This window comes from Delphinapterus leucas, chromosome 7 (assembly GCF_059928025.1).
Source record: "Delphinapterus leucas isolate spDelLeu-1000000601 "Yukka" chromosome 7, BTC_Dleu_Yukka2, whole genome shotgun sequence".
Classification (NCBI taxonomy): domain Eukaryota; kingdom Metazoa; phylum Chordata; class Mammalia; order Artiodactyla; family Monodontidae; genus Delphinapterus; species Delphinapterus leucas.
The window spans coordinates 33,810,272-33,831,633 of NC_143135.1; the positions used below are offsets into that span (position 1 = coordinate 33,810,272).

The window sequence follows — 21,362 nt, forward strand, 5'->3', positions numbered from 1 at the left end:
TATACTGCCATGCTGTGACAGCCCATATCTGAAAACAGCTCAAAGTTAATAAAATACTAATATAACAATAATTAGTGAACACACAAAAGAGGGAGGAAACCCATCTGTTTAGGCTAAATTGACATCCTCTATATAATGGAGATAAATAAAAATGCTCTTCCCTTGTATAAATGAAAGGTAGCCCTTCCTTCTGGTGGATATCACTCCATAGCACAGTGAAGGGTCTTTCTGGGGAGTGATGGATGTGAAGGATGCCTTCTGCATTTCTTCTCTTACCCTTTAACTGGGCTCCCTTGCAAAGGGCACCACCTGCATTTCCATATGCGGTAGCCCTGGTTAGACTACATAGAATTGTCAAAAGCATGTGCACACAGTAAGGAAAAAGGAAAGATCTAACTCTAGGATAAAGGCTTAAAAAATGCAAAAGCAATGTAAAAATCCAGAGCCATGGTGAGCAAAAAGAAAAATCTTGCTCAAATGTGCTAAAACCTTGTCAAACCTTGCTAAAATTACAGATGCACTATGCTCTTCACTAAACTCTTCAGTTTCAGCAGCTAGAAAGTGACGATAACAACACTTACCTTGAAGGAATCCTTTCAATAATAAAATAATATTGGTGAAATCCTTTCTGTAAATGATAAAGCACCATGCAAATTCTATGTTTACTCAATATTCAAATCTTATGGACTCTACAAGGATCCTTTTTTCAGGTCTTAAAACAATTTTGTTCTCTGTGAAAAATTACTAGTGAAAAAGCATTGCTTTATATGATGATCCTTTGAATGTATGATTCCACTTTGCATATGGCTGAAATTGTATACTCTGAATATGCCAGCACAACGGAAACAAAAAAAGAGGCAGCCTTAGCATGAGGTAGCATTTTTCTCTAAGATCGTCCTTTTGGAAGAATACTTAAAAACAAAAGTGTAATGAAAAGAAAAATTTTAGTTCAAGGTTGGATGACTCCAGTCAGCTCATTTGGACAAAGGATAGATGTTATTGTTCCAGAGTCTGGGTATTCAGCAGATTTAGAAGGTGTGCTATAAAAGTAGGGCAACGAAATCTAGCTTTAGAAGCCAGATCTCACAGACTGTGGCCCGTGTGCAGTGTCAAAAGAATAGGCCAAACTGGTCAGTTGCATGAAAGAAAAGTAAAAATAAATCAGATCAGCAAGGGTATAGATGAAATACGCAATTTGACCACACAGTTACAATGCATGATATTGGAATTACGAAGCACAGTTAATGTGAGAGACACTGGGAAATTCATTTAAATTCTCTATATGCTTCAGGTCTCCCAGATGCAAAATGCAAATAATGAAAGTCTTTCTCTCTAAAGTGGTGTCATATGCTTAGGAGAAGGACACTACATGAGCAGGGAGAATAAACCTGTTATCTTTGATGACAAAATGAGATCTTATAACCTTACCTAACAGATTGGTTAACCACAAGGCCAGATCTTCTTTCATCGGTAGCAAATTAGCTTCATGTCTGCTGGCCAGCCACTGGCTATACTGATGCATATCAGAGAGGCCAGGTCCACTGCGTACCTTTGGGCTCAGAGCAGTGCACATTATTTATCCACTTGTAATACCTGTTTTGGAAACAAAAGAGCAATTGCTTTTTATACAGACTTCTCTTGTTAAAATCTCACTGCCAATGACACAGTAAGGAATAGGATCTGTGGAAGTTCGGATGACAAGTCAGGTTATTAATTATTAAACCCCCATGAAACACTGTTTGCTTTACTTGTACTGGCCCTGTCACTTTTGACCAACTACTTGGTAGGAAGCAGCAGCTGTCAAAGGTCAAACAGAAAAATCAAACAGTAAGCTCTCTGCTTGTGTAAAACATCATATTTGGAAAAACGACAGTTTCTAAGGAAAGAAATTCTACTTATTCAAAAACAATAAAAAGTGGTTGATTAAAATTTTGGTATCCAAATTGTAAACTCCCATTGTTTGGGTTAATTTTTGAAGCCATCGATTTCCACTGAATTTTAGGACTGAATACTAGCAATAACAGTATTTGCAAAATTTCTTATAAACATATGACCACTACTCTTAAAACTATTACCTATGAGATTAAGCACAGCCCTTGGTTCTTTGCAGATGGCCAAGTAATCATGCACTTATACTTTAGAGGATTGGGTGGGACATGGGGGAGTGCATCCTTTTAGAGTCCCTACTACACTTCTCTTATTTTACAGTTAATGAAAACAAAACCAAAGAGGAAGGGTGACTCAACCAAGATCATATAGCTAGATCACGGCAGTCAGGCTTGAACTTGGGTCTTTATTCTAAGACCATTACTGCTTTCAGAATGACACATTTTACAAAATAGTGTCATCAGGAACCCACGTTATAACCCAGGAATTACACCGTAATTCTAATAAATATTGTCACAGGTTTTCTTTTGTCATACTTTGTACCTTCTCACTTAGTGTGTTTTGCATACTAGGGTTTGTTTGTATTCATGTTTAGCAAAGAAGTAATTACATTACATATCTTATATCTACACAGTAAGGGATGATTTCACTAACCTATGAGTAACACAGTCTTCTACGTGGGTTGCAGAAAAGATGTATGAATATATACTTGGCCTTAAATGTAGTACTATTGTATGCATTATTTATAGGACCTAAGACTACAGATGTAATATTGGAGCAGGAAGGTAATAAACTCATAAGTTTATGTGTAGAACTCCATTCTGTATGCAAATAGTGACTATAAAATAACCAAATGCATTATGACTGAATGAAATGAAAATGAAAATGTTTGCAAATGACAAAAAGTAAGATTTATATGATATAATGGGGTTTTCAGCTATATTTATTACTAATGGTATTTTAAGTTCACCAGTATAAGTTGTTTATACCCTTGTCAGTTTTATCATTTGAAACGTTACATAGCATTCTTTTCCAATTAATCTCAAACTCTAATTCTCTTAGCCTAGGTTAATTTTTGTCTTTTAAAGACAGCTTTTAAACAAAATAAGACATTGGTGTTCAGAAAACTGTAAAATGCGACAGTCTCACAAACATCTTGCTGTAGCATTAGAAAAGACTGCTGGGAGCATGGTTAAACACCTAAAAAGTGTCATAAATATATAATTTAAAAGCACAGACAATTTAATTTCCAGAGAAATTATGCTTTGAAGTAATTTTTGCAGAAAAAAATTACTGTAAGTTTTCTTTGAAAACACCTTCCATAAATCTCTGTATATCTAGTCATCTAAAGTAATAACTAGTGAAAATGTGAAACATTTTAATATACCTTGTCATATGCTACTAAATTGTCATTACAGGGACCAGAAGATCACAATTGTCTATTTTCTTTTGCAGTTAATCATGACATTATTCATATAAAGTCCTAAAGATTCTCCAAACCCTGTGACTAAACCAGAAGGCTAAAACATTTTTTGCCCCAGTTCTTTAAAAAATAGGTCCAACCCCAGGAAAACAAAACATTTCCCAGTAGTTGGTTAGGATTCCTACAGGCTAGCTAGCCTCAGAAACAAACATTTAAGTAATAATACATTTAAGCACATGATTCATACATTTAAATAACTAATTGAAATCTTAAAAGGGTTACCTCTAAAATGCCTTTCTTCTCAAGACACAATATCTCCCGCTACTTTCCTGAAAGTGAGATGTGGTAGTTCAGTAACTTTACCTACATCCTATTATGTTCTCTGCAACTTCCATTTAAGCATCAGAGTCCTATTTTGCTTTGTAAAAGCAAGAAGACACCTCAGATTCGTAAGCTCATTGTCCAGCAAAGAATTCATCAAGGGATAGTTTACAGTAAGCCTAATGGCATGTAACAGTTTCAGTGAGCCAGAGGGACACAATCTGTCCCCTCAATGCTTCTAAACAGTGAAGTTTTTATTTTCCTTGACAGTGGCACATTTATTTCTCATGTAGTCTGTCCTGTATTTTGCCAGAAATGTAATTTAAACTATCTTCTAATATCTACAGATGATCATTAAGTTAAAACGATAAGAATAACTAAGCAATGTTTGTTACGCTGCTTTGTATATAATCAAAATTATATGTAAAGTGAAAAAAACGAAAGAACAGAGTTATATTTTCCCAGAAGGCAAAGGTAGGAGAAAGGCTTAGTGGGTAATTAGCATCTGATAGAAGTTAAACAATGAAACATATGCCAAATATGTAGACACCTAAGTCACTGTCATAGATAGGGACTCTTCTGTTTAAGTCCCTTTTGAAAAAAATTAGGATTTTGATCCAAATTCTTCTGATCCTTTTTTCACATTTTAAATCACCACCAAACTTGGCATGGCTCTATGGTTTAGCTGAAAGTCATTACATGGTGGTCTTGGATTTAAATAAAGCTGAGATATGAATAGAAAAGATGAAAATGGACCCAGCTAGCCGGATCAAAATTTGGAGTGTGAATTACCCCATGTTGAAGCAGTTTCCAAATGAAATGATTAAATTGTGGTGAACAAAGGTCAAATAAATTTATATTACCCAGATAAAAAGATCACTACAGGATTATAAACCTTTTATAATTTTCAACAAATGTTTAATCCATCTGAATGAGTTGAATTAGATCACAAAGAACAAATTACAAGACAAAGGTCATTTTTGATCTTTTGAATTCATTCAAACATTTTCGAAAACCACCAGAGATACCAAGGGGTAGCTTTTAAGACAGGAAATGAAATGATACACTGACTTGAAGAAAAAAAATAGGTTTTGGAGAAAGAGAAACTTCTTTTTTTGTATAACATATCTAAATACTGAAAGATGTTACTATTAAAATTCATACAACCTAAATATTTAAAAAGCTTGATAAGTAACTTCAGTAATTACTAAGCAAAGCCAATCGCTTTGAAAAAAGGAGTAAGGATTCAAATGCTTGTATGCCTTCTTCAGACTATGGCTTCTCCAAGCTTTATGGGTCTATCTAAAAATGGATAACTCAACCCTCAGGATTTGGAATTCAGAAAAATAAAACTTAAAGGGAAAAACATGCAGAAACTTAATACAGAATTCTTCAAAGAATGTGTGTGCGTGTGTTTTTTTCTTTCTTTCCATAGAAGTGATTCTGGAATAACCATTATGAATATGATGAGACTTGAACCAGCCCAGGGGAAGAAGAAAAAATTAATGACTCCATAAGTACAATATCACATGTTTTAAAGATTCTGTTTAGTCTGTTGTTCCAGAATCCCAGTTGAAGACATAGTTTTGACTCTGAGGAAAAAGTATTCTTTTTCACCACCTAGAGGTGTGCTTCGATTATGACCAAGATGGTTTCTGGTTTACCTCTATCTAGTCTTTGTTGCCATATGATAAAAAAAGTATCCCAATATTGCATGGAAAATAAATTGGAAAGACAGAAAAATAAGAATAAAATGATAAACATTATATCACTACTGTCTGATATGAAATTCTGCTAAGAAGCGTGATTAATAGAATATTAGAGCTGGAATCAGGAGTCCTGGGGTCAAATACTGGCTCTACTACCTGGCCATTTAGTAGCTGTTCTATCCTAGTTATATGACTTTTTCTCTTTGTACTTGAGTTCTCCAGTATGTATAATGGAGGTTAACACCTCACATATACGTGTGAAGATGAAATATTTGTGTCAGTATTTGGCATATATTTTATATTCAACAAACACTAGCTAAATTGAAATCATCACCATAGGAAATATGCAAAAATAAAGCTTCCACTGACTTATTTTAAAAAGAAAAGAAATTCTTTAACAAAAATAGGAATATTTTGTAGAACTCTAGATAACTAAGGAATGGCAAAGGCCAGGGGGAGAAATGAAAACAGATAAAGAATTGATGAAATAAAACCATAAATAATGGAAAATCCCAAGTTTTCTTCATATTGAGAGGGGTGAAACTCCCAGGATGATGAGTGAAATGCTGAACTCCAAGATGGGTAGTTTACATGTTTTTAAAAACAAATTTTGGTAACATACTATACTTCATTTTGGCATCAAAGACTCATAAGCTATTAAGAAAGGGGAATGCCATGCCTCTCAAAATAAATGTGAAAGGATGTCACCACACCCTTCCCCCCCACAAAGTCACCTAACTGTGGCCATTTAAAACAGAGTGCTAATGAACCCACAGTCAAGGGTCCCTTCACTAAAGGCCACCTTTGTTCTGATTTAGAGCATCGACCTCCCCTCTGTCTAGTCAGTTTTGTGTGCTATGGGTGTGAAACTAAGAAAACAAAGTTTATAGGCCAATAACACTGTCTTTTACAATTAAAAAAAATAAAAACACCTTAAGCCAAACACCCTTCCATAATCTGGAAGGAGAAAATGCTATCTTTCAAACTAGACTCAAAGAATTAACAACCAAGGATAGCTCTAGATGGCTCTTTCACCATTTTGAGTTCTTTACGCCTATGTGATTCACTTTGGCTGACCAATAATATATCTACAAAGCTATATATTCTCAACCAATGTCATGAATGTAAAATCTTAACCTAAGAATCTGAACAGAAAATAAAAGTCCAAAATGTAATCAGAAAGGTAATTCTAGATCTTGTAAATGGACCTCCACTTCTGGCTAAGGGGAGCAACTTGTCCGAAATTAAAAAGCACCAAGTGTAAAGGCAAAATGACACTCGTTACTAGTTTTTCTAATTATATAATAAAATCTTTAAACTCAAATGGACCTTAGAAGATTTACCAGCCAAATTTCTGGTTATTAATAAGGGACTGGAAGCCTAAGACATTTTGGCCAAAGTAACAAGTCTAGTTAGTCATTAAAAGTACCCTACTCAGCCCTTCTGGTGCCCAAACTCAAGGAATGCTAACTCTCTTCCAGGAATCTTTTTCTTATCTTGCAGCCCCATGATGATTTGTCTTGAACCAAATGATGGTATACCTACAATAATAATTCCTTCTCAAATCATGACCAAAATATTAAGACTGAGTGGAAACTAATTTCTTATATTTTCTTGGCATTAGAGATTTTTAAGTTTTTTTTTTTTTAATTATACTAAAGTATTCTTCCAAACAATTTAGCTCAGGTTTCTGGACCCCTACCAGATTAATTTCAAACTTAATTTGAATAGAAAAATCACCTGAAAGTCATTAATCGATTAGGATGTTTGAGGACTTACATCAAAATTTAACCTAAGTTGATTAAGTAAATCTTAATTCATAAGAAGATGTTGTTGTGTGTGTGTCCATGTGTGTGTTGTTTGCAATAAAAAGATTTCTGTTTTACGTAACTATAGTGTAGTTGAGAGCTAGCAGAGTTCTACATTCTGTTGAATATATATGTACTCTGATGTAAGGGGAGAGCATTAGCAAAAACTCAGTTGCTTTGACTCTGAAAACATTTAGGACAGAAAAATTACACAAGCATCTTACTCTTTTTGCCAAGAGAGATTTTCTACCTTTACTCCAATTCTTTTCTCTAGTCAGAAAACACTGAGTAGAAAATCTTGATAGTCGTCCAGGAGAAATTAAAAGAAACAGCGGGATCTCTGTGCCACCATATCAAAACCACAAAGATACCAAAATTACCTTAACACCAGCTCCGGTTTTAACAACTCCCTCTGCAAACAAACTGTTAGAGCCTCATTATTTGGTTTCAACCAAGGTAACTTTGGCCTTCCAAAGGCTCCCGAAGTCTATAAATATAAAGCAGGCTTGCAGGCTTGAAGCAAAATTCTAAAATTATGCATAACATACTTAGGATTAATATAAGACCTGACATTCTTCCATACCTGCAAGTTTAACTAAAATTTCTTACCAAGATACTAGGACACTCAGTGGCAATCACAGTACCTTTTGCACCAGATGAAATAACTTTTGCCTTGTGAGTTTATTTCCCAGCAAAGCACAGTCCACATCACAAAAGTATGGTGTGTAACACTAAAATGAAGAACTAAGCCCCAAGCTCAGTAGCACACAGGCTGAAATACAAGCTACCTTTCCCTTTCAGAGCCCACTCAGGGAGCCGTGTACTAAAGCTGCAAGGTGCATTGCAAAGGCTGCCTGTCCCATGCCTCAGATATCTGTCCCTTACCTTGTCTTAGGCACTGAGAACCAAGATGCCCATGCTGGAGAGGACTGCCACAGTCACCACCTCCTCCTCCACAGTTAGGGGGGAGCATTCCTCGAGAAGGAACTCATTGATCAATTTCAAAGACAGGCTGGGCAAACCAGATCCAGCTGGAGTTAATCAGCGTCCACACTGCTAAGATGTTGGGGAAGAAAACCAGTGAGCAGAGGCCTCCTCAGCCTTGTCTCTATGAATCTCAGGGGATAGGTGAGGAGAAAAGGTGGATTTCCTCTGCCTGGCTGGCACCTCCGACCTGTCTGAGCCTTTATTTAACACTAGGAGGCCTAATGGGTGTTCCTGTGCACATGCAGATCTTATTTCCTGGGCATAAGATCTCCCATAGTTGATCTAGCTTTGTAGGAGAGGGTGCTTGGGGAGAGGGAGGAGTTTACAAGAGAGACAGTAAAGTTTTGCAAACTCTTCACTGTAAGAGGATGAAGATGAAGAAGGTGGGAGAGAGGAAAGGTTTTGATTTCCAAAAAGGTTAACTGGAGGAAAGTGGACAATCCCCCCGCCCCCCACACACACCCCAATTGTACTGAAAGGTAGAAAACAGAATCTGTTAACCCCTGCTTTTGCTTCCCCTCTATTCATGACAGTAGAAACTTCGGATGTCTGGACTAGGCTAATGGCAATTTATTAGGCTGATAGAATTTAATCTTGCCAGAATCGTTAATGCCTCCAAAGCCAAGTTGGCTCCTATGCTCCCCAAATAATTTCAGATTCCAAAACCTTGCTCTTTGGATGAGAAGAACAATACCAGGCAAAAAAAATCGCCCCAAAGGGGGTTGATTCATAGGCTAGCCTAGCGTTTGTTTATTCACGTAGCAAAAGCTCGACTCTGTCAAACGCATCAGGGGAAGACAGCATCACCCCAAATCACGCGTGTCGTGCTCTTTCCCCCCTTCCCGGCCTCCTTGACTCAAGTAAAGCAATAAGGATCAATCCATTAAGACCATCCCCCCTCCGCTTTCCTCTCCTCAATAAGGGACAACGCTGAGCATGCAGACAGAGACCCTTCTGCACGAAATGCATATGTGTGTCTTTACAATCGTTGTGCTAAGGAGAAATCCTCACTCCTGTCCCCGGTTGGCTGAGCCGCCCCAGCGGGTTTCTTCGTTGCGGCGGTCATTTGGACTGTTCCACAATAGGGATGAGGAACACATGGTCGCTTCCAGGGAGTCAGAGAGTCACCCACTGCAGTGACCACACACCGAGCGCCACAGCCCGTCCGGCTGTCCGAGGCTCTCCACCCTTCCCAGCCGCGTGCCCGACGTTACTGGCAACGACGGCCCCCCTCCCCTGCCGCCAGCCGTGCAGCAGAGGCCGGGGCTCCGCAAGCCGGGCTGCAGAGCGCTCACGCCGCGGCAACGGCGGCGGAGAGCGGGGCCCGCCCGCCTGCTCACCCCCGCGTCCGGAGCTGGGCTGCTGGCGGCTCTCAGGGGCACCGGGGCTCCCGGCTCGGCTCCTGCAGCGTCTCGGGGCCGGCCCCCTCCCGGCGCGGGTCCTGCGTCAGCCGCTCTCCGCACCCCACCAGCCCGGCGGCAGCGGCAGCAGCTCCAGCTGCGCTGCCCCTCTTCATACTTCTCTGATGGCTCCTCTCGGTGCTGTTTGGGAAAACGACTTTTTCCCCCTGCCAGAAACAGATTTCCTACATTTCATCAGTCCACATAGACCGAGCGGAAGTAAAATGCTTACTTTTTCTGGTGGACAGCAAACGCAATTGACACTGATTTAACCTTCAAACGGGGAGAGATTGTATTACAAGCCCTTGGCAGCAATTCCGAGGTTGGGGCCAAGCTCCGGCCCCCTCCCGGTCCCCCAAACACTAACCTAAAGGGCGGGGGGAGAGGGGTGGGGAGGGGATCATATTTAACTCGGAGGTTTTAACAAAGTCAGTGGCTTTAGCACAATATTAAAATTGGGTGTTGGGAAAGTTTTGCTTTCCTGGTCAGTGATTTTGCAGACTCGGAGGCATGAGCTTACCAGTAACTTTGGCCACTCTTCGTTAAAATCGAACAATTTGGTTTCTTACAACTCCCTTTAAATATCAGACTTTAGAAGAGGCTGTATTTCACGGCTGTTTTCGCTTTACAAAAGGAAATACAGTTCCACCCTTCCTTCTCTCAGCCTCAGCTCAGTATTATGTTGAATGTCATAGACAATTTTCTCCAACTGTTGTTTATTAGGGTATGTATTCTGAGACGAAAAGTCTCCCCATGAAGCAGACAGATGTTCAAGTGTCTGCTTCACCTCTAACAGACATGTGACCTCTTGTTGAGTGTCCTAATCGCCTCAGGATACTACTTTCCGTGGAGTGTAGGTGAAAATGATCATACTTTTTTGTTGTTGTCGTTTCCATGTTCATCAGTTTCACAAGCATTTCTATCCAATGATCGTGTGGCACAGGTATTCTAGTCCTCTCTTGGATATCATGTGTAAGATGGTGAGCAATGTACCAACACACCCAGCCCACCCCCCCCAAAAATAGAAACTACCTGTGGATGGATAATAGCAAAGTGATGTGGGTAATTTTAGATATAACTGAAAAAAATGCATTTTGTACTTATTATTGCTTTCATCTGGAAATGGTTATTTGCTCTAAAACAGCTAGAAACTGCATCAGTTCTTTGGTTGTAGTAGCCGTACAAATAATGAAGAAGGGAAGAAAACAGATGGAAAAGTTTGCTGGCGCTGAACTCCAAGCTTTTTATTTTAGTTCAGTTGGGTACTGCAGTTAGCTCCATATTCCTCCTTAAGCTTCCCGGAAGAAAGGGAAAAGAGCCATTCCTCATTTTAAGGAGAAACAGCATTATAAAAAGGCCTATCTTACTGCTTAGATATACATCAACGAGAACAACAAAACATACAGAACAGGTTACTGATGAATTTGAGCAATCACTCTGATAATAAAAATTTTCAAAATTTAACCAGATAGATCTGAGTGTTACTACAGGCCCAACAAAGAACTCTTAGTTTCTGAACCTATAAAATTTAAGTAAAATCAAACATCCTTAATAATTCTTCATGATCAAAATATCATCAGCCAATAAATGTTAATTTCAATATCTTCAGGGTATAAGAGTTCAAAAAGTTTAACACCTAGATTGTCAAAAGCCCATAGTCTCCTCTTCTTTCTGTATAAATATTCTTGTCACATTATTCAATATTGACATTATAAAAAGCAAAGTGTAAAGACAATATTTTTGTTGATTAAGGGACAATGTTAAACCCAGTTTGGGAAAATAAGGAGGATTCCAGAAGCTTTGGGAGAACATAATCATTCAAATTACTCCCTTTCATGCCCCTTTCTTCCAGGTATTTTTAATTTTAAATTCTGCCTTATATCAGATCCTCTTTCCTTTTTAGCAAAAGCCAAAAGGATAATACTAGGAGAAATATGTATTTTCTCCCTTAGCACCTATGAGTTGTGCTGAGTATTCTTTTGGTGACAAAAGAGAAGTAATACAAAAGATTTCTGAAGAGGCAGCAAAGTAGTGTTTTCATTTAAATTTTTTTCAGCATTTGTAACAATTTCCATTTGATCTTTATTTTGTGTTTTTGAAAATCAAATTTGTACTTATGTATTCCAATCAGTCACTTATAAAAATTTGTCAGAAAATCTTTTCATCCAAGAATTTTCTTGCCTTGGTCTCAACCTAAACATATTTGTCTTAGGAAACCATAGTGCAACTGACTCAATGATAACCTCCCTGATGTGAGGTGAAGGAAGCAAATGCCTCACCTAACGGGGTGAAAAATGTCTAAATACATTCTTGAAACATAATGGCATAAAAAGGAAAAGTCAAGCCAAATTTAAAGAAAACATAGTATTGTTTTCCTTTTTAAGTTATCACAGTTTTGAAGACTTCATATTAAGAATTCCTGGGTTACTACGTTTTTCAGTGTTCTAAACCTTCAACATTGTCTTCAATATGAACTGTGCCTTTTTCTAAATGTATATATATATATGTGTGTATATATATGAATATATACATATATGTTTAAAATGAGCAATAAAAGTATTTTTTTCCTCATTTATAGGTTACCCTCTCCTCACCCCTCACCCCCCACTCATGGAAATAATATAAACGCACTTATTCTGAAAAGTGGGACAAACCTTCAATAGATGATGGAGATTATCAGGAATTTTGAAATAAATAATGTGGGAAGAGACACTAGATTAAAGTAAAATAAATTTCCAAGGGTGACCAAGACATTCTTATATCCCTAAATAGCTTTGAAAGGGCACTTAAAGATGGCAAGTGATAGCTTTAGAAGCAAGTGAGAAAAATGATACAGAAAGCAGCATGAAGACATGTAATAGTGCTGAAGAAATGCATAAAGCAATGTAATAAGTGAAAACATTTATTTATGTTTTATTGAAATAGTTTATCAGTGATGTAAAATATGTTGATATTTCCCTACCTAGCTAGCATCTTGGCCCATGATACAGGCCTTCAGTTGACTTACACTGAAATAAATTTTTTTAAATCTCATAAGGCAAACAAAATGGATTTTATAAGTCCTAGTATGGAAATTACAAATACTGTTAGGGATAAAAAGTCAATGCTATTACTTTTTACCAGTATTCATGTATAAAACTACAAAGAATGAATTAAATGGGAGAAATTTCACGGGAAAAGTTCAAGATATACTCTCAGTTTGATATGCAACTTTAAAACATCTATTGCTTTACTCTCAACAGAGAACTTTAAACTTTAAAAGTACAACACAACAGTAGCACAGATATCTGTTCCCTACTGGGAAGACGCATATTTTTGCAAACTGTGTGTTATATATGAGCATATGTCTTCTAATTTTTATACAGGGGATAGATTGAAATCATTTTATGAAATATGCCATCTATCTTGTCTAGTTTTAAAATATCCTATGAAATATATCCTGTTATGTGATTTTTCTTGTGTAGGTTGGAGTCGTGTTTTTTATTTTTCCAAATATTTGTGTGGCTTGTTTCAAAATCTTTTATTAAAATATCATGCCATCCTAATTGCAAGAAGCTCGAACTTAATATGAATGTTTAAGATAAAATATTTTTACTTTTATAACCTTCTCTTTCTTTTACACGACTGTCATCTCCAGTATCTAAAATACCATTGAGCATAGAGTAGGCACTCAATAAATAATTGTTGAATGAACAAATGACCATTATAGAAGAAGCCAATCTCTTAGGAAGCTTACTGCTAATTGGTTAGATTTTTATATATTGTCTTTAATTTAATAGTTTGGAACTTGGAATAGAAAAATAATGTTAAAATAACATTATAAATGATGGTTTCATCCCAAGTTAGAATAATTTCATCTGGTTAAATGCAACTAGAGTTCAGTAAAACAGATGCTTGCCTGTGTGCCAGGCTTATAAATGAGGTCAGTCTGTGTCACTTGTCACTTCATTAAAAATCAAGGTTGACTTGGACTCAAGGTTTAATCATAACCAATACTATGAGTGCAATGAAAAGTAATAGAAAATATTACTACTTCAGTGGCTTTCAAACTTTTTTTATTGTGACCCACAATAAGAAATACATTATGGAACAGACACATAAAAACACACTCAGACACACAACCAAAACATGTTTCACAAAACAGTACTTACCTTCCTCAGTTAATGCACTCTGTTATTTTTCTGTTTGGCTTTATTCTAGTCTTTTCTATGCCATTCAGTTGAAAAGAAATGTTGTTGGGGAATTGCTAAATTTATTTCAAAGCCCACAATTTGAAAAAGAAATCTGACTTAGAAACTAAGCTAATCCATCAAAATTGAGGTAGGGCATCAATGAACAGATGGTTTCATTATAAAGAACAAAACAGACATGCATATATATTCTCAGAGGTAGATGATGTGATGTCCGTCACAATATCCCAAACATTGTACACCTCATACTTCCATGTCTTTGCACATGCTGACTTGAATGATCTTCACCTTTAACTTTCTCCCTTTGAAGAAATCAGATTCATTCTCCCAGGACCAGCTTAATCGTCATCCTCTTTGTGGTTCTCTTGATCTCCCTGATAAAATATTGCTGTGCCTCTGGGTCCAGTGCTCTGGGAATTTTTCTATTTCCTTTATATCTCATTTAGGACATATTATCACAATTATTTTCATATGCATATATCTCCTCTACTAAACTGTGAGTCCCTGGAAAGCAGGAACAAGTTACCTATCAAGTGCTCAGCACAGCACCAAACCCAAGGGTGCTGGATGATTGAATGAGTAAATAAATGAACCATAAAACCACTGAATATCTAAAAGGGAAAAATCGGGTGTCACTGGGTGATGGGACAGATACAGGAAGGAAGGACTATGCCCATCAAAATGGAACTAAATGGAAATTCCTCTGTAAAGATGGCACCAGCTATTAATTTTGCATCATTGTGAATAGAAAAATTTACATTATAGGTGAAATTTTACTGTCACATTTCTTGGAACTCTATTGCAGGTAGACCGTGGTCCAGTTATCCATTTATTTTTAATCCTGATAATGATAAATTTAGGATTACAGATCTTCCTCCGCTTATGGTGGGGTTACATCCCGATAAACACATCATTGTAAGTTGAAAATGTCATAAGTCAAAAATACATGTAATATACCTAACCTACATTAAACATGCTCAGAACACTTACATTAGCCTACAGTTGGACAAAATCATCTAACACAAAGCCTATTTTATAATAAAGTATTTAATATTTCATGAAATTTATTGAATACTGTGCTGAAAGTGAAAAACAGAATGGCTGTATGGGTAAAGAATGGTTGTAAAAGTATTGGTTGCTTACAGTAGTGAGCACATGGCTGTCTGGGAGCTGTGGCTGCCCGGCATCATGAGAGAGTAATGTACTGCATATCACTAGCCTGGGAAAAGATAAAAATTCAAAATTTGAAGTCTGGTTTCTACTGAATGCATTTCACTTTGGCACCATCTTAAAGTCAAAAAATCATAATTTGAACCATCGTAAGCTGAGGATCATCTGTATTTTGTTGAAGGATGAGAAAACTTGCTGAAATTTCCATTACTGAAACTATAACTTAGTTCACAAACATGGAATCTTTGCCACTGCTGATTTATATTAAGCATTTAGAGAAATGGCTCTTAAATTTATCTCATCAAAGGGCTTTTCTAGTACCAAATAGTAGACCAGGCAATATGACAAGAAAGGTAGCACACCTAACTCAAAGTGAGAGATGTGGAGAGATACTCTGACACCAGAAAGGGGTCAGGGTCGGTGGGGCTTCTCTTGGCAGAAGGAAGTGTTGCCATCCTGCTGCTGTCGCCAAAGCCACTTGGACTCTAGAGCCATTTGCAAAGAGATTTCACCAGCCATTACTCCCACCAAAGCTGCCAAGGAATAGACATATTAAATTCTACTAATAATAGTTACCACAGTTGAAATAATAACTAAGAGTCCAGATTTGGAGACAGATAAAACCAGGGTCAAGTTCTAGCTTCTCCACTTACTTGCTGAAAATTATAGGCAAGTTACTTAACCTTTCTAACTATAAGTTTCCACAACTGTGAAGTGGGGTTAACAAATAGCCCCTCTCATAGGCATGTCTTGAGCATTATATAAAATAATACATGTAAAATATTTAGTTTACTGTCTGACATACAAGTGTGAAATTAAGGTTAGGTATTTTATTATTAATTGACGGCCTAAATCATGTTATTTACTCATTATAATAATCCCCTGGGATAAGGAAATTCTCATCATTAAAAATACAGAAGATCAGCAAATTTTATGTGTCCTTTCTCTGAATCTTTTTCTCCTCCCCACTTTATGACATTCCATTTTATACCCTTTTAGATATCCATGTTTTTTTCATTCGTTATTTAATCATTCATTCTCCACTTCCTCTGTGTAATTTTTTTTTGATTTGTTACTCCTTTTATTTAAGAGGAAATTTCAAATTATGAATGGGAAATTAATTACAAAACACTACTGATGATTTACAAAGACATCTTGGTTATTGCCTAATACTTTGTCCTTATCTTTATAGAGAATGGTTTTTTAAAATAAATATTCTGATCCTATGAAAAGCATTTCAAATACCATGTATTTCTATGTAATAGTCATCCTATTTAAATGTTAATAAAATCTGTTTGCATGTAGATTAAAAAAATCAAAACATGAAAATATCAAAATGCCAAGTTATAATACAGTGTTGCAAGTGGATTAAAGTATAAAATGAAGTCATAATACCAAGGCTTTTTTCCTAGTTTATGAAATCTTCAGTTTAGTGAAGCTTAAATCAAGACCTAAAAATATTTGGAATTGTAACTAAGTTACAAACAAATAAATGGTCTGCTCCCAGAGATCAGGAGTCTAATTGGAATTATTGACTCTCCATGGAGAGTCATTCTGAACCTCTGTGTAATTTTTTTTTTTTTTTTTTTTTTGCGGTACACGAGCCTCCCACTGCTGTGGCCTCTCCCGTTGCGGAGCACAGGCTCCGGACGCGCAGGCTCAGCGGCCATGGCTCACGGGCCCAGCTGCTCCGTGGCATGTGGGATCTTCCCGGTCCGGGGCATGAACCCATGTCCCCTGCATCGGCGGGCGGACTCTCAACCACTGTGCCACCAGGGAAGCCCTGTGTAATTTTTATATAAAGATGAAGTTGCAGGACCAGATCATAGGTTAATAGGAAAAATGAACTATTAAACTGCACAGGTTAAGAGTCAGATTCATGTCTGAGTTTGACTGATTTGAAAGTCTGTGTTCATTTCCCTCCTTCCGCTCTTCCTTCTTTCCTTCCTTCCTTCCATCCTTGCTTTCTTTTTTCCTTCTTTTAAGGAGGGGGGAGGGTCTACACATTAAATAAATGTATGCTAAAATGTTTAAATGTAATAATAAAATACTCTGACAAAAAAGTTAAATCATTTTTGAAAAGAGGAGACTGTTTCCGTCAGGTACCCTAACTCAACCAGATGAGCTGCCCCTGGTGCTGAGGGTTCCACATCACATAGAATTACGTTAAATCCCTTACAGCAGTGTGAAAAAGAACTCACACTAAGAACACAGCAGAAGACATTGAGAAAAAGCTTCTGAGCAGGAAAAGTCAAGAGAAGGTTTCAAACTCTACGTGAAATTACCTCTTTTCTTTTGGCTTTAGCTGCAGGAGAGGACAGATGAGAGTCAAGGAAGGCATCTTCCTAATTGGCTCCTGCAGCCTGAGCAGACTGAATAGCCCAGAGACTGAAAGATGTTTATTATACAGAATTGGCTCATGTGATTATGGATGCCAACAGGTCCCAAGATCTGCAGGGTGAGCGGGCAACCTGGAGTCCCAGATCTGATGATGTAGTTCCACTCGGAAGGCAAGCAGGTTCAAGAACCAGGAAGAGGCAAGGTTTCAGTTTGAATCTGAAGGCAGGAAAAGGGTAATGTTCCACTTCAAAGTCAGTCAGGTAGGAGAAATTCTCTCTTACTCTGGGGAGATTCAGCCTTTTTATTCTAATAAGTCCTCAACTGATTGGATGAGGCCCATTCACATTAGGGAGGTCAATCTGCTTTACTCAGTCTACCAATTTAAATGTTAATCTCATCCAAAAACATTCTCACAGAGACACACAGAATAATGTTTTACCAAATATCTAGGAACCCTGAGGTCCAGTCAAAATGACACATAAAATTAACCATCACAGGAGAAATAGGTGAAAAGAAGCATTGGTGCTGATTTAAACGCTCCGTAATCCTTAAGACTTTCAGCAACATTGTGGAGAGGAGGAACCAAGACAGTGGAGTAGAAGGACGTGCTCTCACTCCCTCTTGCGAGAACACCAGAATCTCAACTAGCTGCTGGACAATCATCGACAGGAAGACACTGGAACTCACCAAAAAAAGATACTCCACATCCAAAGACACAGGAAAAGCCACAATGAGATGGTAGGAGGGGTCTAATCACAGTAAAATAAAATCCCATAACTCGTGGACTCACAGACTGGTGAACACTTATACAACAGAAGTCCACCCACTGGCGTGAAGGTTCTGAGCCTCACGTAAGGCTTCCCAACCTGGCGGTCCGGCAATGGGAGGAGGAATTCCTAGAGAATCAGACTTTGAAGCCTAGTGGGAATTGATTGTAGGACTTCGATAGGTAGGATTGGGGGAAACAGAGACTCCACTCTTGGAGGGCACACAAAAAGTAGTGTGCACATCAGGACCCAGGGGAAGGAGCAGTGACTGCGGCAGAGACTGAACCAGACCTACCTGCTAGTTTTGGAAGGTGTCCTGCAGAGGTGGGGGGTGGCTCTGTTTCACCATGGGGACAAGGACACTGGCAGCAGAAGTTCTGGGAAGTACTCCTTGGTGTAGCCCTCCCAGAGTCTGTCATTAGCCCCACCAAAGAGCCCAGGTAGGCTCCAGTGTTGGGTTGCCTCAGGCCAAACAACCAACAGGGAGGGAACCCAGCCCCACCCATCAACAGTCAAGTGGATTAAAGTTTTACTGGGTTCTGCCCACCAGAGCAACAGTCAGCTCTACCCACCACCAGTCCCTTGCATCAAGCTTTTTAGATAGCCTCATCCACCACAGGGGAGACAACAGAAGCAAGAAAAACTACAATCCTGCAGCCTGTGGAACAAAAACCACATTCACAGAAAGACAGACAACATGAAAGGGCAGAGGGCTATATACCAGATGAAGGAACAAGATAAAACCCCAGAAAAACAACTAAATGAAGTGGAGATAGGGAACCTTCCAGAAAAAGAATTCAGAATAATAATAGTGAAGATGATCCAGGACCTCGCAAAAAGAATGGAGGCAAAGATCGAGAAGATGCAAGAAATGTTTAACAAACACCTAGAAGAATTAAACAGCAAACAAACAGAGATGAAAAATACAATAACTGAAATGAAAACTAAACTAGAAGGAATCAATAGCAGAATAACTGAGGCAGAAGAATGGATAAGTGACCTGGAAGACAGAATGGTGGAATTCACTGCTGCAGAACAGAATAAAGAAAAAAGAATGAAAAGAAATGAAGACAGCCTAAGAGACCTCTGGGACAACATTAAATGCAACAACATTCACATTATAGGGGTCCCAGAAGGAGAAGAGAGAGAGAAAGGACCAGAGAAAATATTTGAAGAGATTATAGTTGAAAACTTCCCTCACATGGGAAAGGAAATAGCCACCCAAGTCCAGGAAGTACAGAGAGTTCCATACAGGATAAACCCAAGGAGAAGAACGCCAATACACATAGTAATCAAATTGGCAAAAATTAAAGACAAAGAAAAATTATTGAAAGCAGAAAGGGAAAAATGACAAATAACATACAAGGGAACTCCCATAAGGTTAACAGCTGATTTCTCAGCAGAAACTCTACAAGCCAGAAGGGAGGGGCATGATATACTTAAAGTGATGAAAGGGAAGAACCTACAACCAAGATTATTCTACTCGGCAAGGATCTCATTCAGATTCGATGGAAAATCAAAAGTTTTACAAACAAGCAAAAGCTAAGAGAATTCAGCACCACTAAATCACCTCTACAACAAATGCTAAAGGAACTTCTCTAAGTGGGAAACACAAGAGAAGAAAAGGACCTACAAAAACAAACCGAAAACAATTAAGAAAATGGTCATAGGAACATACATATCGATAATTACCTTAAACATGAATGGATTAAATGCTCTAACCAAAAGACACAGGCTTGCTGAATGGATACAAAAAGAAGACTCATATATATGCTGTCTACAAGAGACCCACTTCAGACCTAGGGACACATGCAGATTGAAAGTGAGAGGATGGAAAGATATTCCATGCAAATGGAAATCAAGAGAAAGCAGGAGTAGCTATACTCATATCAGATAAAATAGACTTTAAAATAAAGAATGTTACAAAAGACAAGGAAGAACACTACATAATGATCAAGGGATCAATCCAAGAAAAAGGTGTAACAATTATAAATATATATGCACCCAACACAGAAGCACCTCAATACATAAGGCAACTGCTAACAGCTATAAAAGAGGAAATCAACAGTGACAAAACTAGAGTGGGGGACTTTAACACCTCACTTACACCAATGGACAGATCATCCAAAATGAAAATAAATAAGGAAAGAGAAGCTTTAAATAACACAATAGACCAGATAGATTTAATTGATATTTATAGGATATTCCATCCAAAAACAGCAGATTACACTTTCTTATCAAGTGTGCATGGAACATTGTCCAGAATAGATCACACCTTGGGTCACAAATCAAGCCTCAGTAAATTTAAGAAAACTGAAATCATATCAAGAATCTTTTCTGACCACAACGCTATGACATTAGAAATCAATTACAGGGGAAAAACGTAAAAAACACAAACACATGGCTGCTAAACAATACAATACTAAATAACCAAGACATCACTGAAGAAATCAAACAGGAAATCAAAAAATACCTAGAGACAAATGACAATGAAAACACGATGATCTAAAACCTATGGGATGCAGGAAAAGCAGTTCTAAGAGGGAATTTTATAGCTATACAAGTTTACCTCAAGAAACAAGAAAAATCTCAAGTAAACATTCTAACCTTACACCTTAAGGAACTAGAGAAAGAAGAACAAACAAAACCCAAAGTTAGCAGAAGGAAAGAAATCATAAAGATCAGAGCAGAGAAATGAAATAGAAACAAAGAAAACAATAGCAAAGATCAATAAAACTAAAAGCTGGTTCTTTGTGAAGACAAACAAAATTGATAAAACATTATCCAGACTCAACAAAAAAAAAAAAGTGGGGGGAGGACTCAAATCAATAAAATTATAAATGGAAAAGGAGAAGTTACAACAGACACCGCAGAAATACAAACCATCCTTAGAGACTACTACAAGCAACTCTATGCCAATAAAATGGACAACCTGGAAGAAATGGACAAATTCTTAGAAAGGTATAACCTTCCAAGACTGAACTAGGAAGAAACAGAAAATATGAACAGACAAATCACAAGTAATGAAATTGAAACTGTGATTAAAAATCTTCCAACAAACAAAAGTCCAGGACCAGATGGCTTCACAGGTGAATTCTATCAAACATTTAGAGAAGAGCTAACACCCATCCTTCTCAAACTCTTCCAAAAAATTGCAGAGGAAGGAACACTCCCAAATTCACTCTATGAGGCCGCCATCACCCTGACACCAAAAGCAGACAAAGATACTACAAAAAAAGAAAATTACAGAACAATATCACTGATGAATATAGATGCAAAAATCCTCAACAAAATACTAGCCAGCAGAATCCAACAACACATTAAAATGTTCATACACCACGATCAAGTGGGATTTATCCC

At 37.6% G+C, this 21,362-nt stretch overlaps 1 protein-coding gene across 2 annotated transcripts in view; it reads right to left on the reverse strand.

Moving 5' to 3' along the window:
* GAS2 (growth arrest specific 2) overlaps positions 1-10,544 on the reverse strand; it is a 124,969-nt gene extending 114,425 nt beyond the window's left edge. For both annotated transcript variants that reach the window (XM_022583748.2, XM_089915036.1), the window contains exon 1: positions 1,429-10,544. In XM_022583748.2, coding sequence (XP_022439456.1) covers positions 1,429-1,573 — 145 coding nt within the window. In that variant the 5' untranslated portion in view covers positions 1,574-10,544. The remainder of the gene's footprint in view (positions 1-1,428) is intronic.
* Between the last annotated feature and the right edge of the window lie 10,818 nt (positions 10,545-21,362).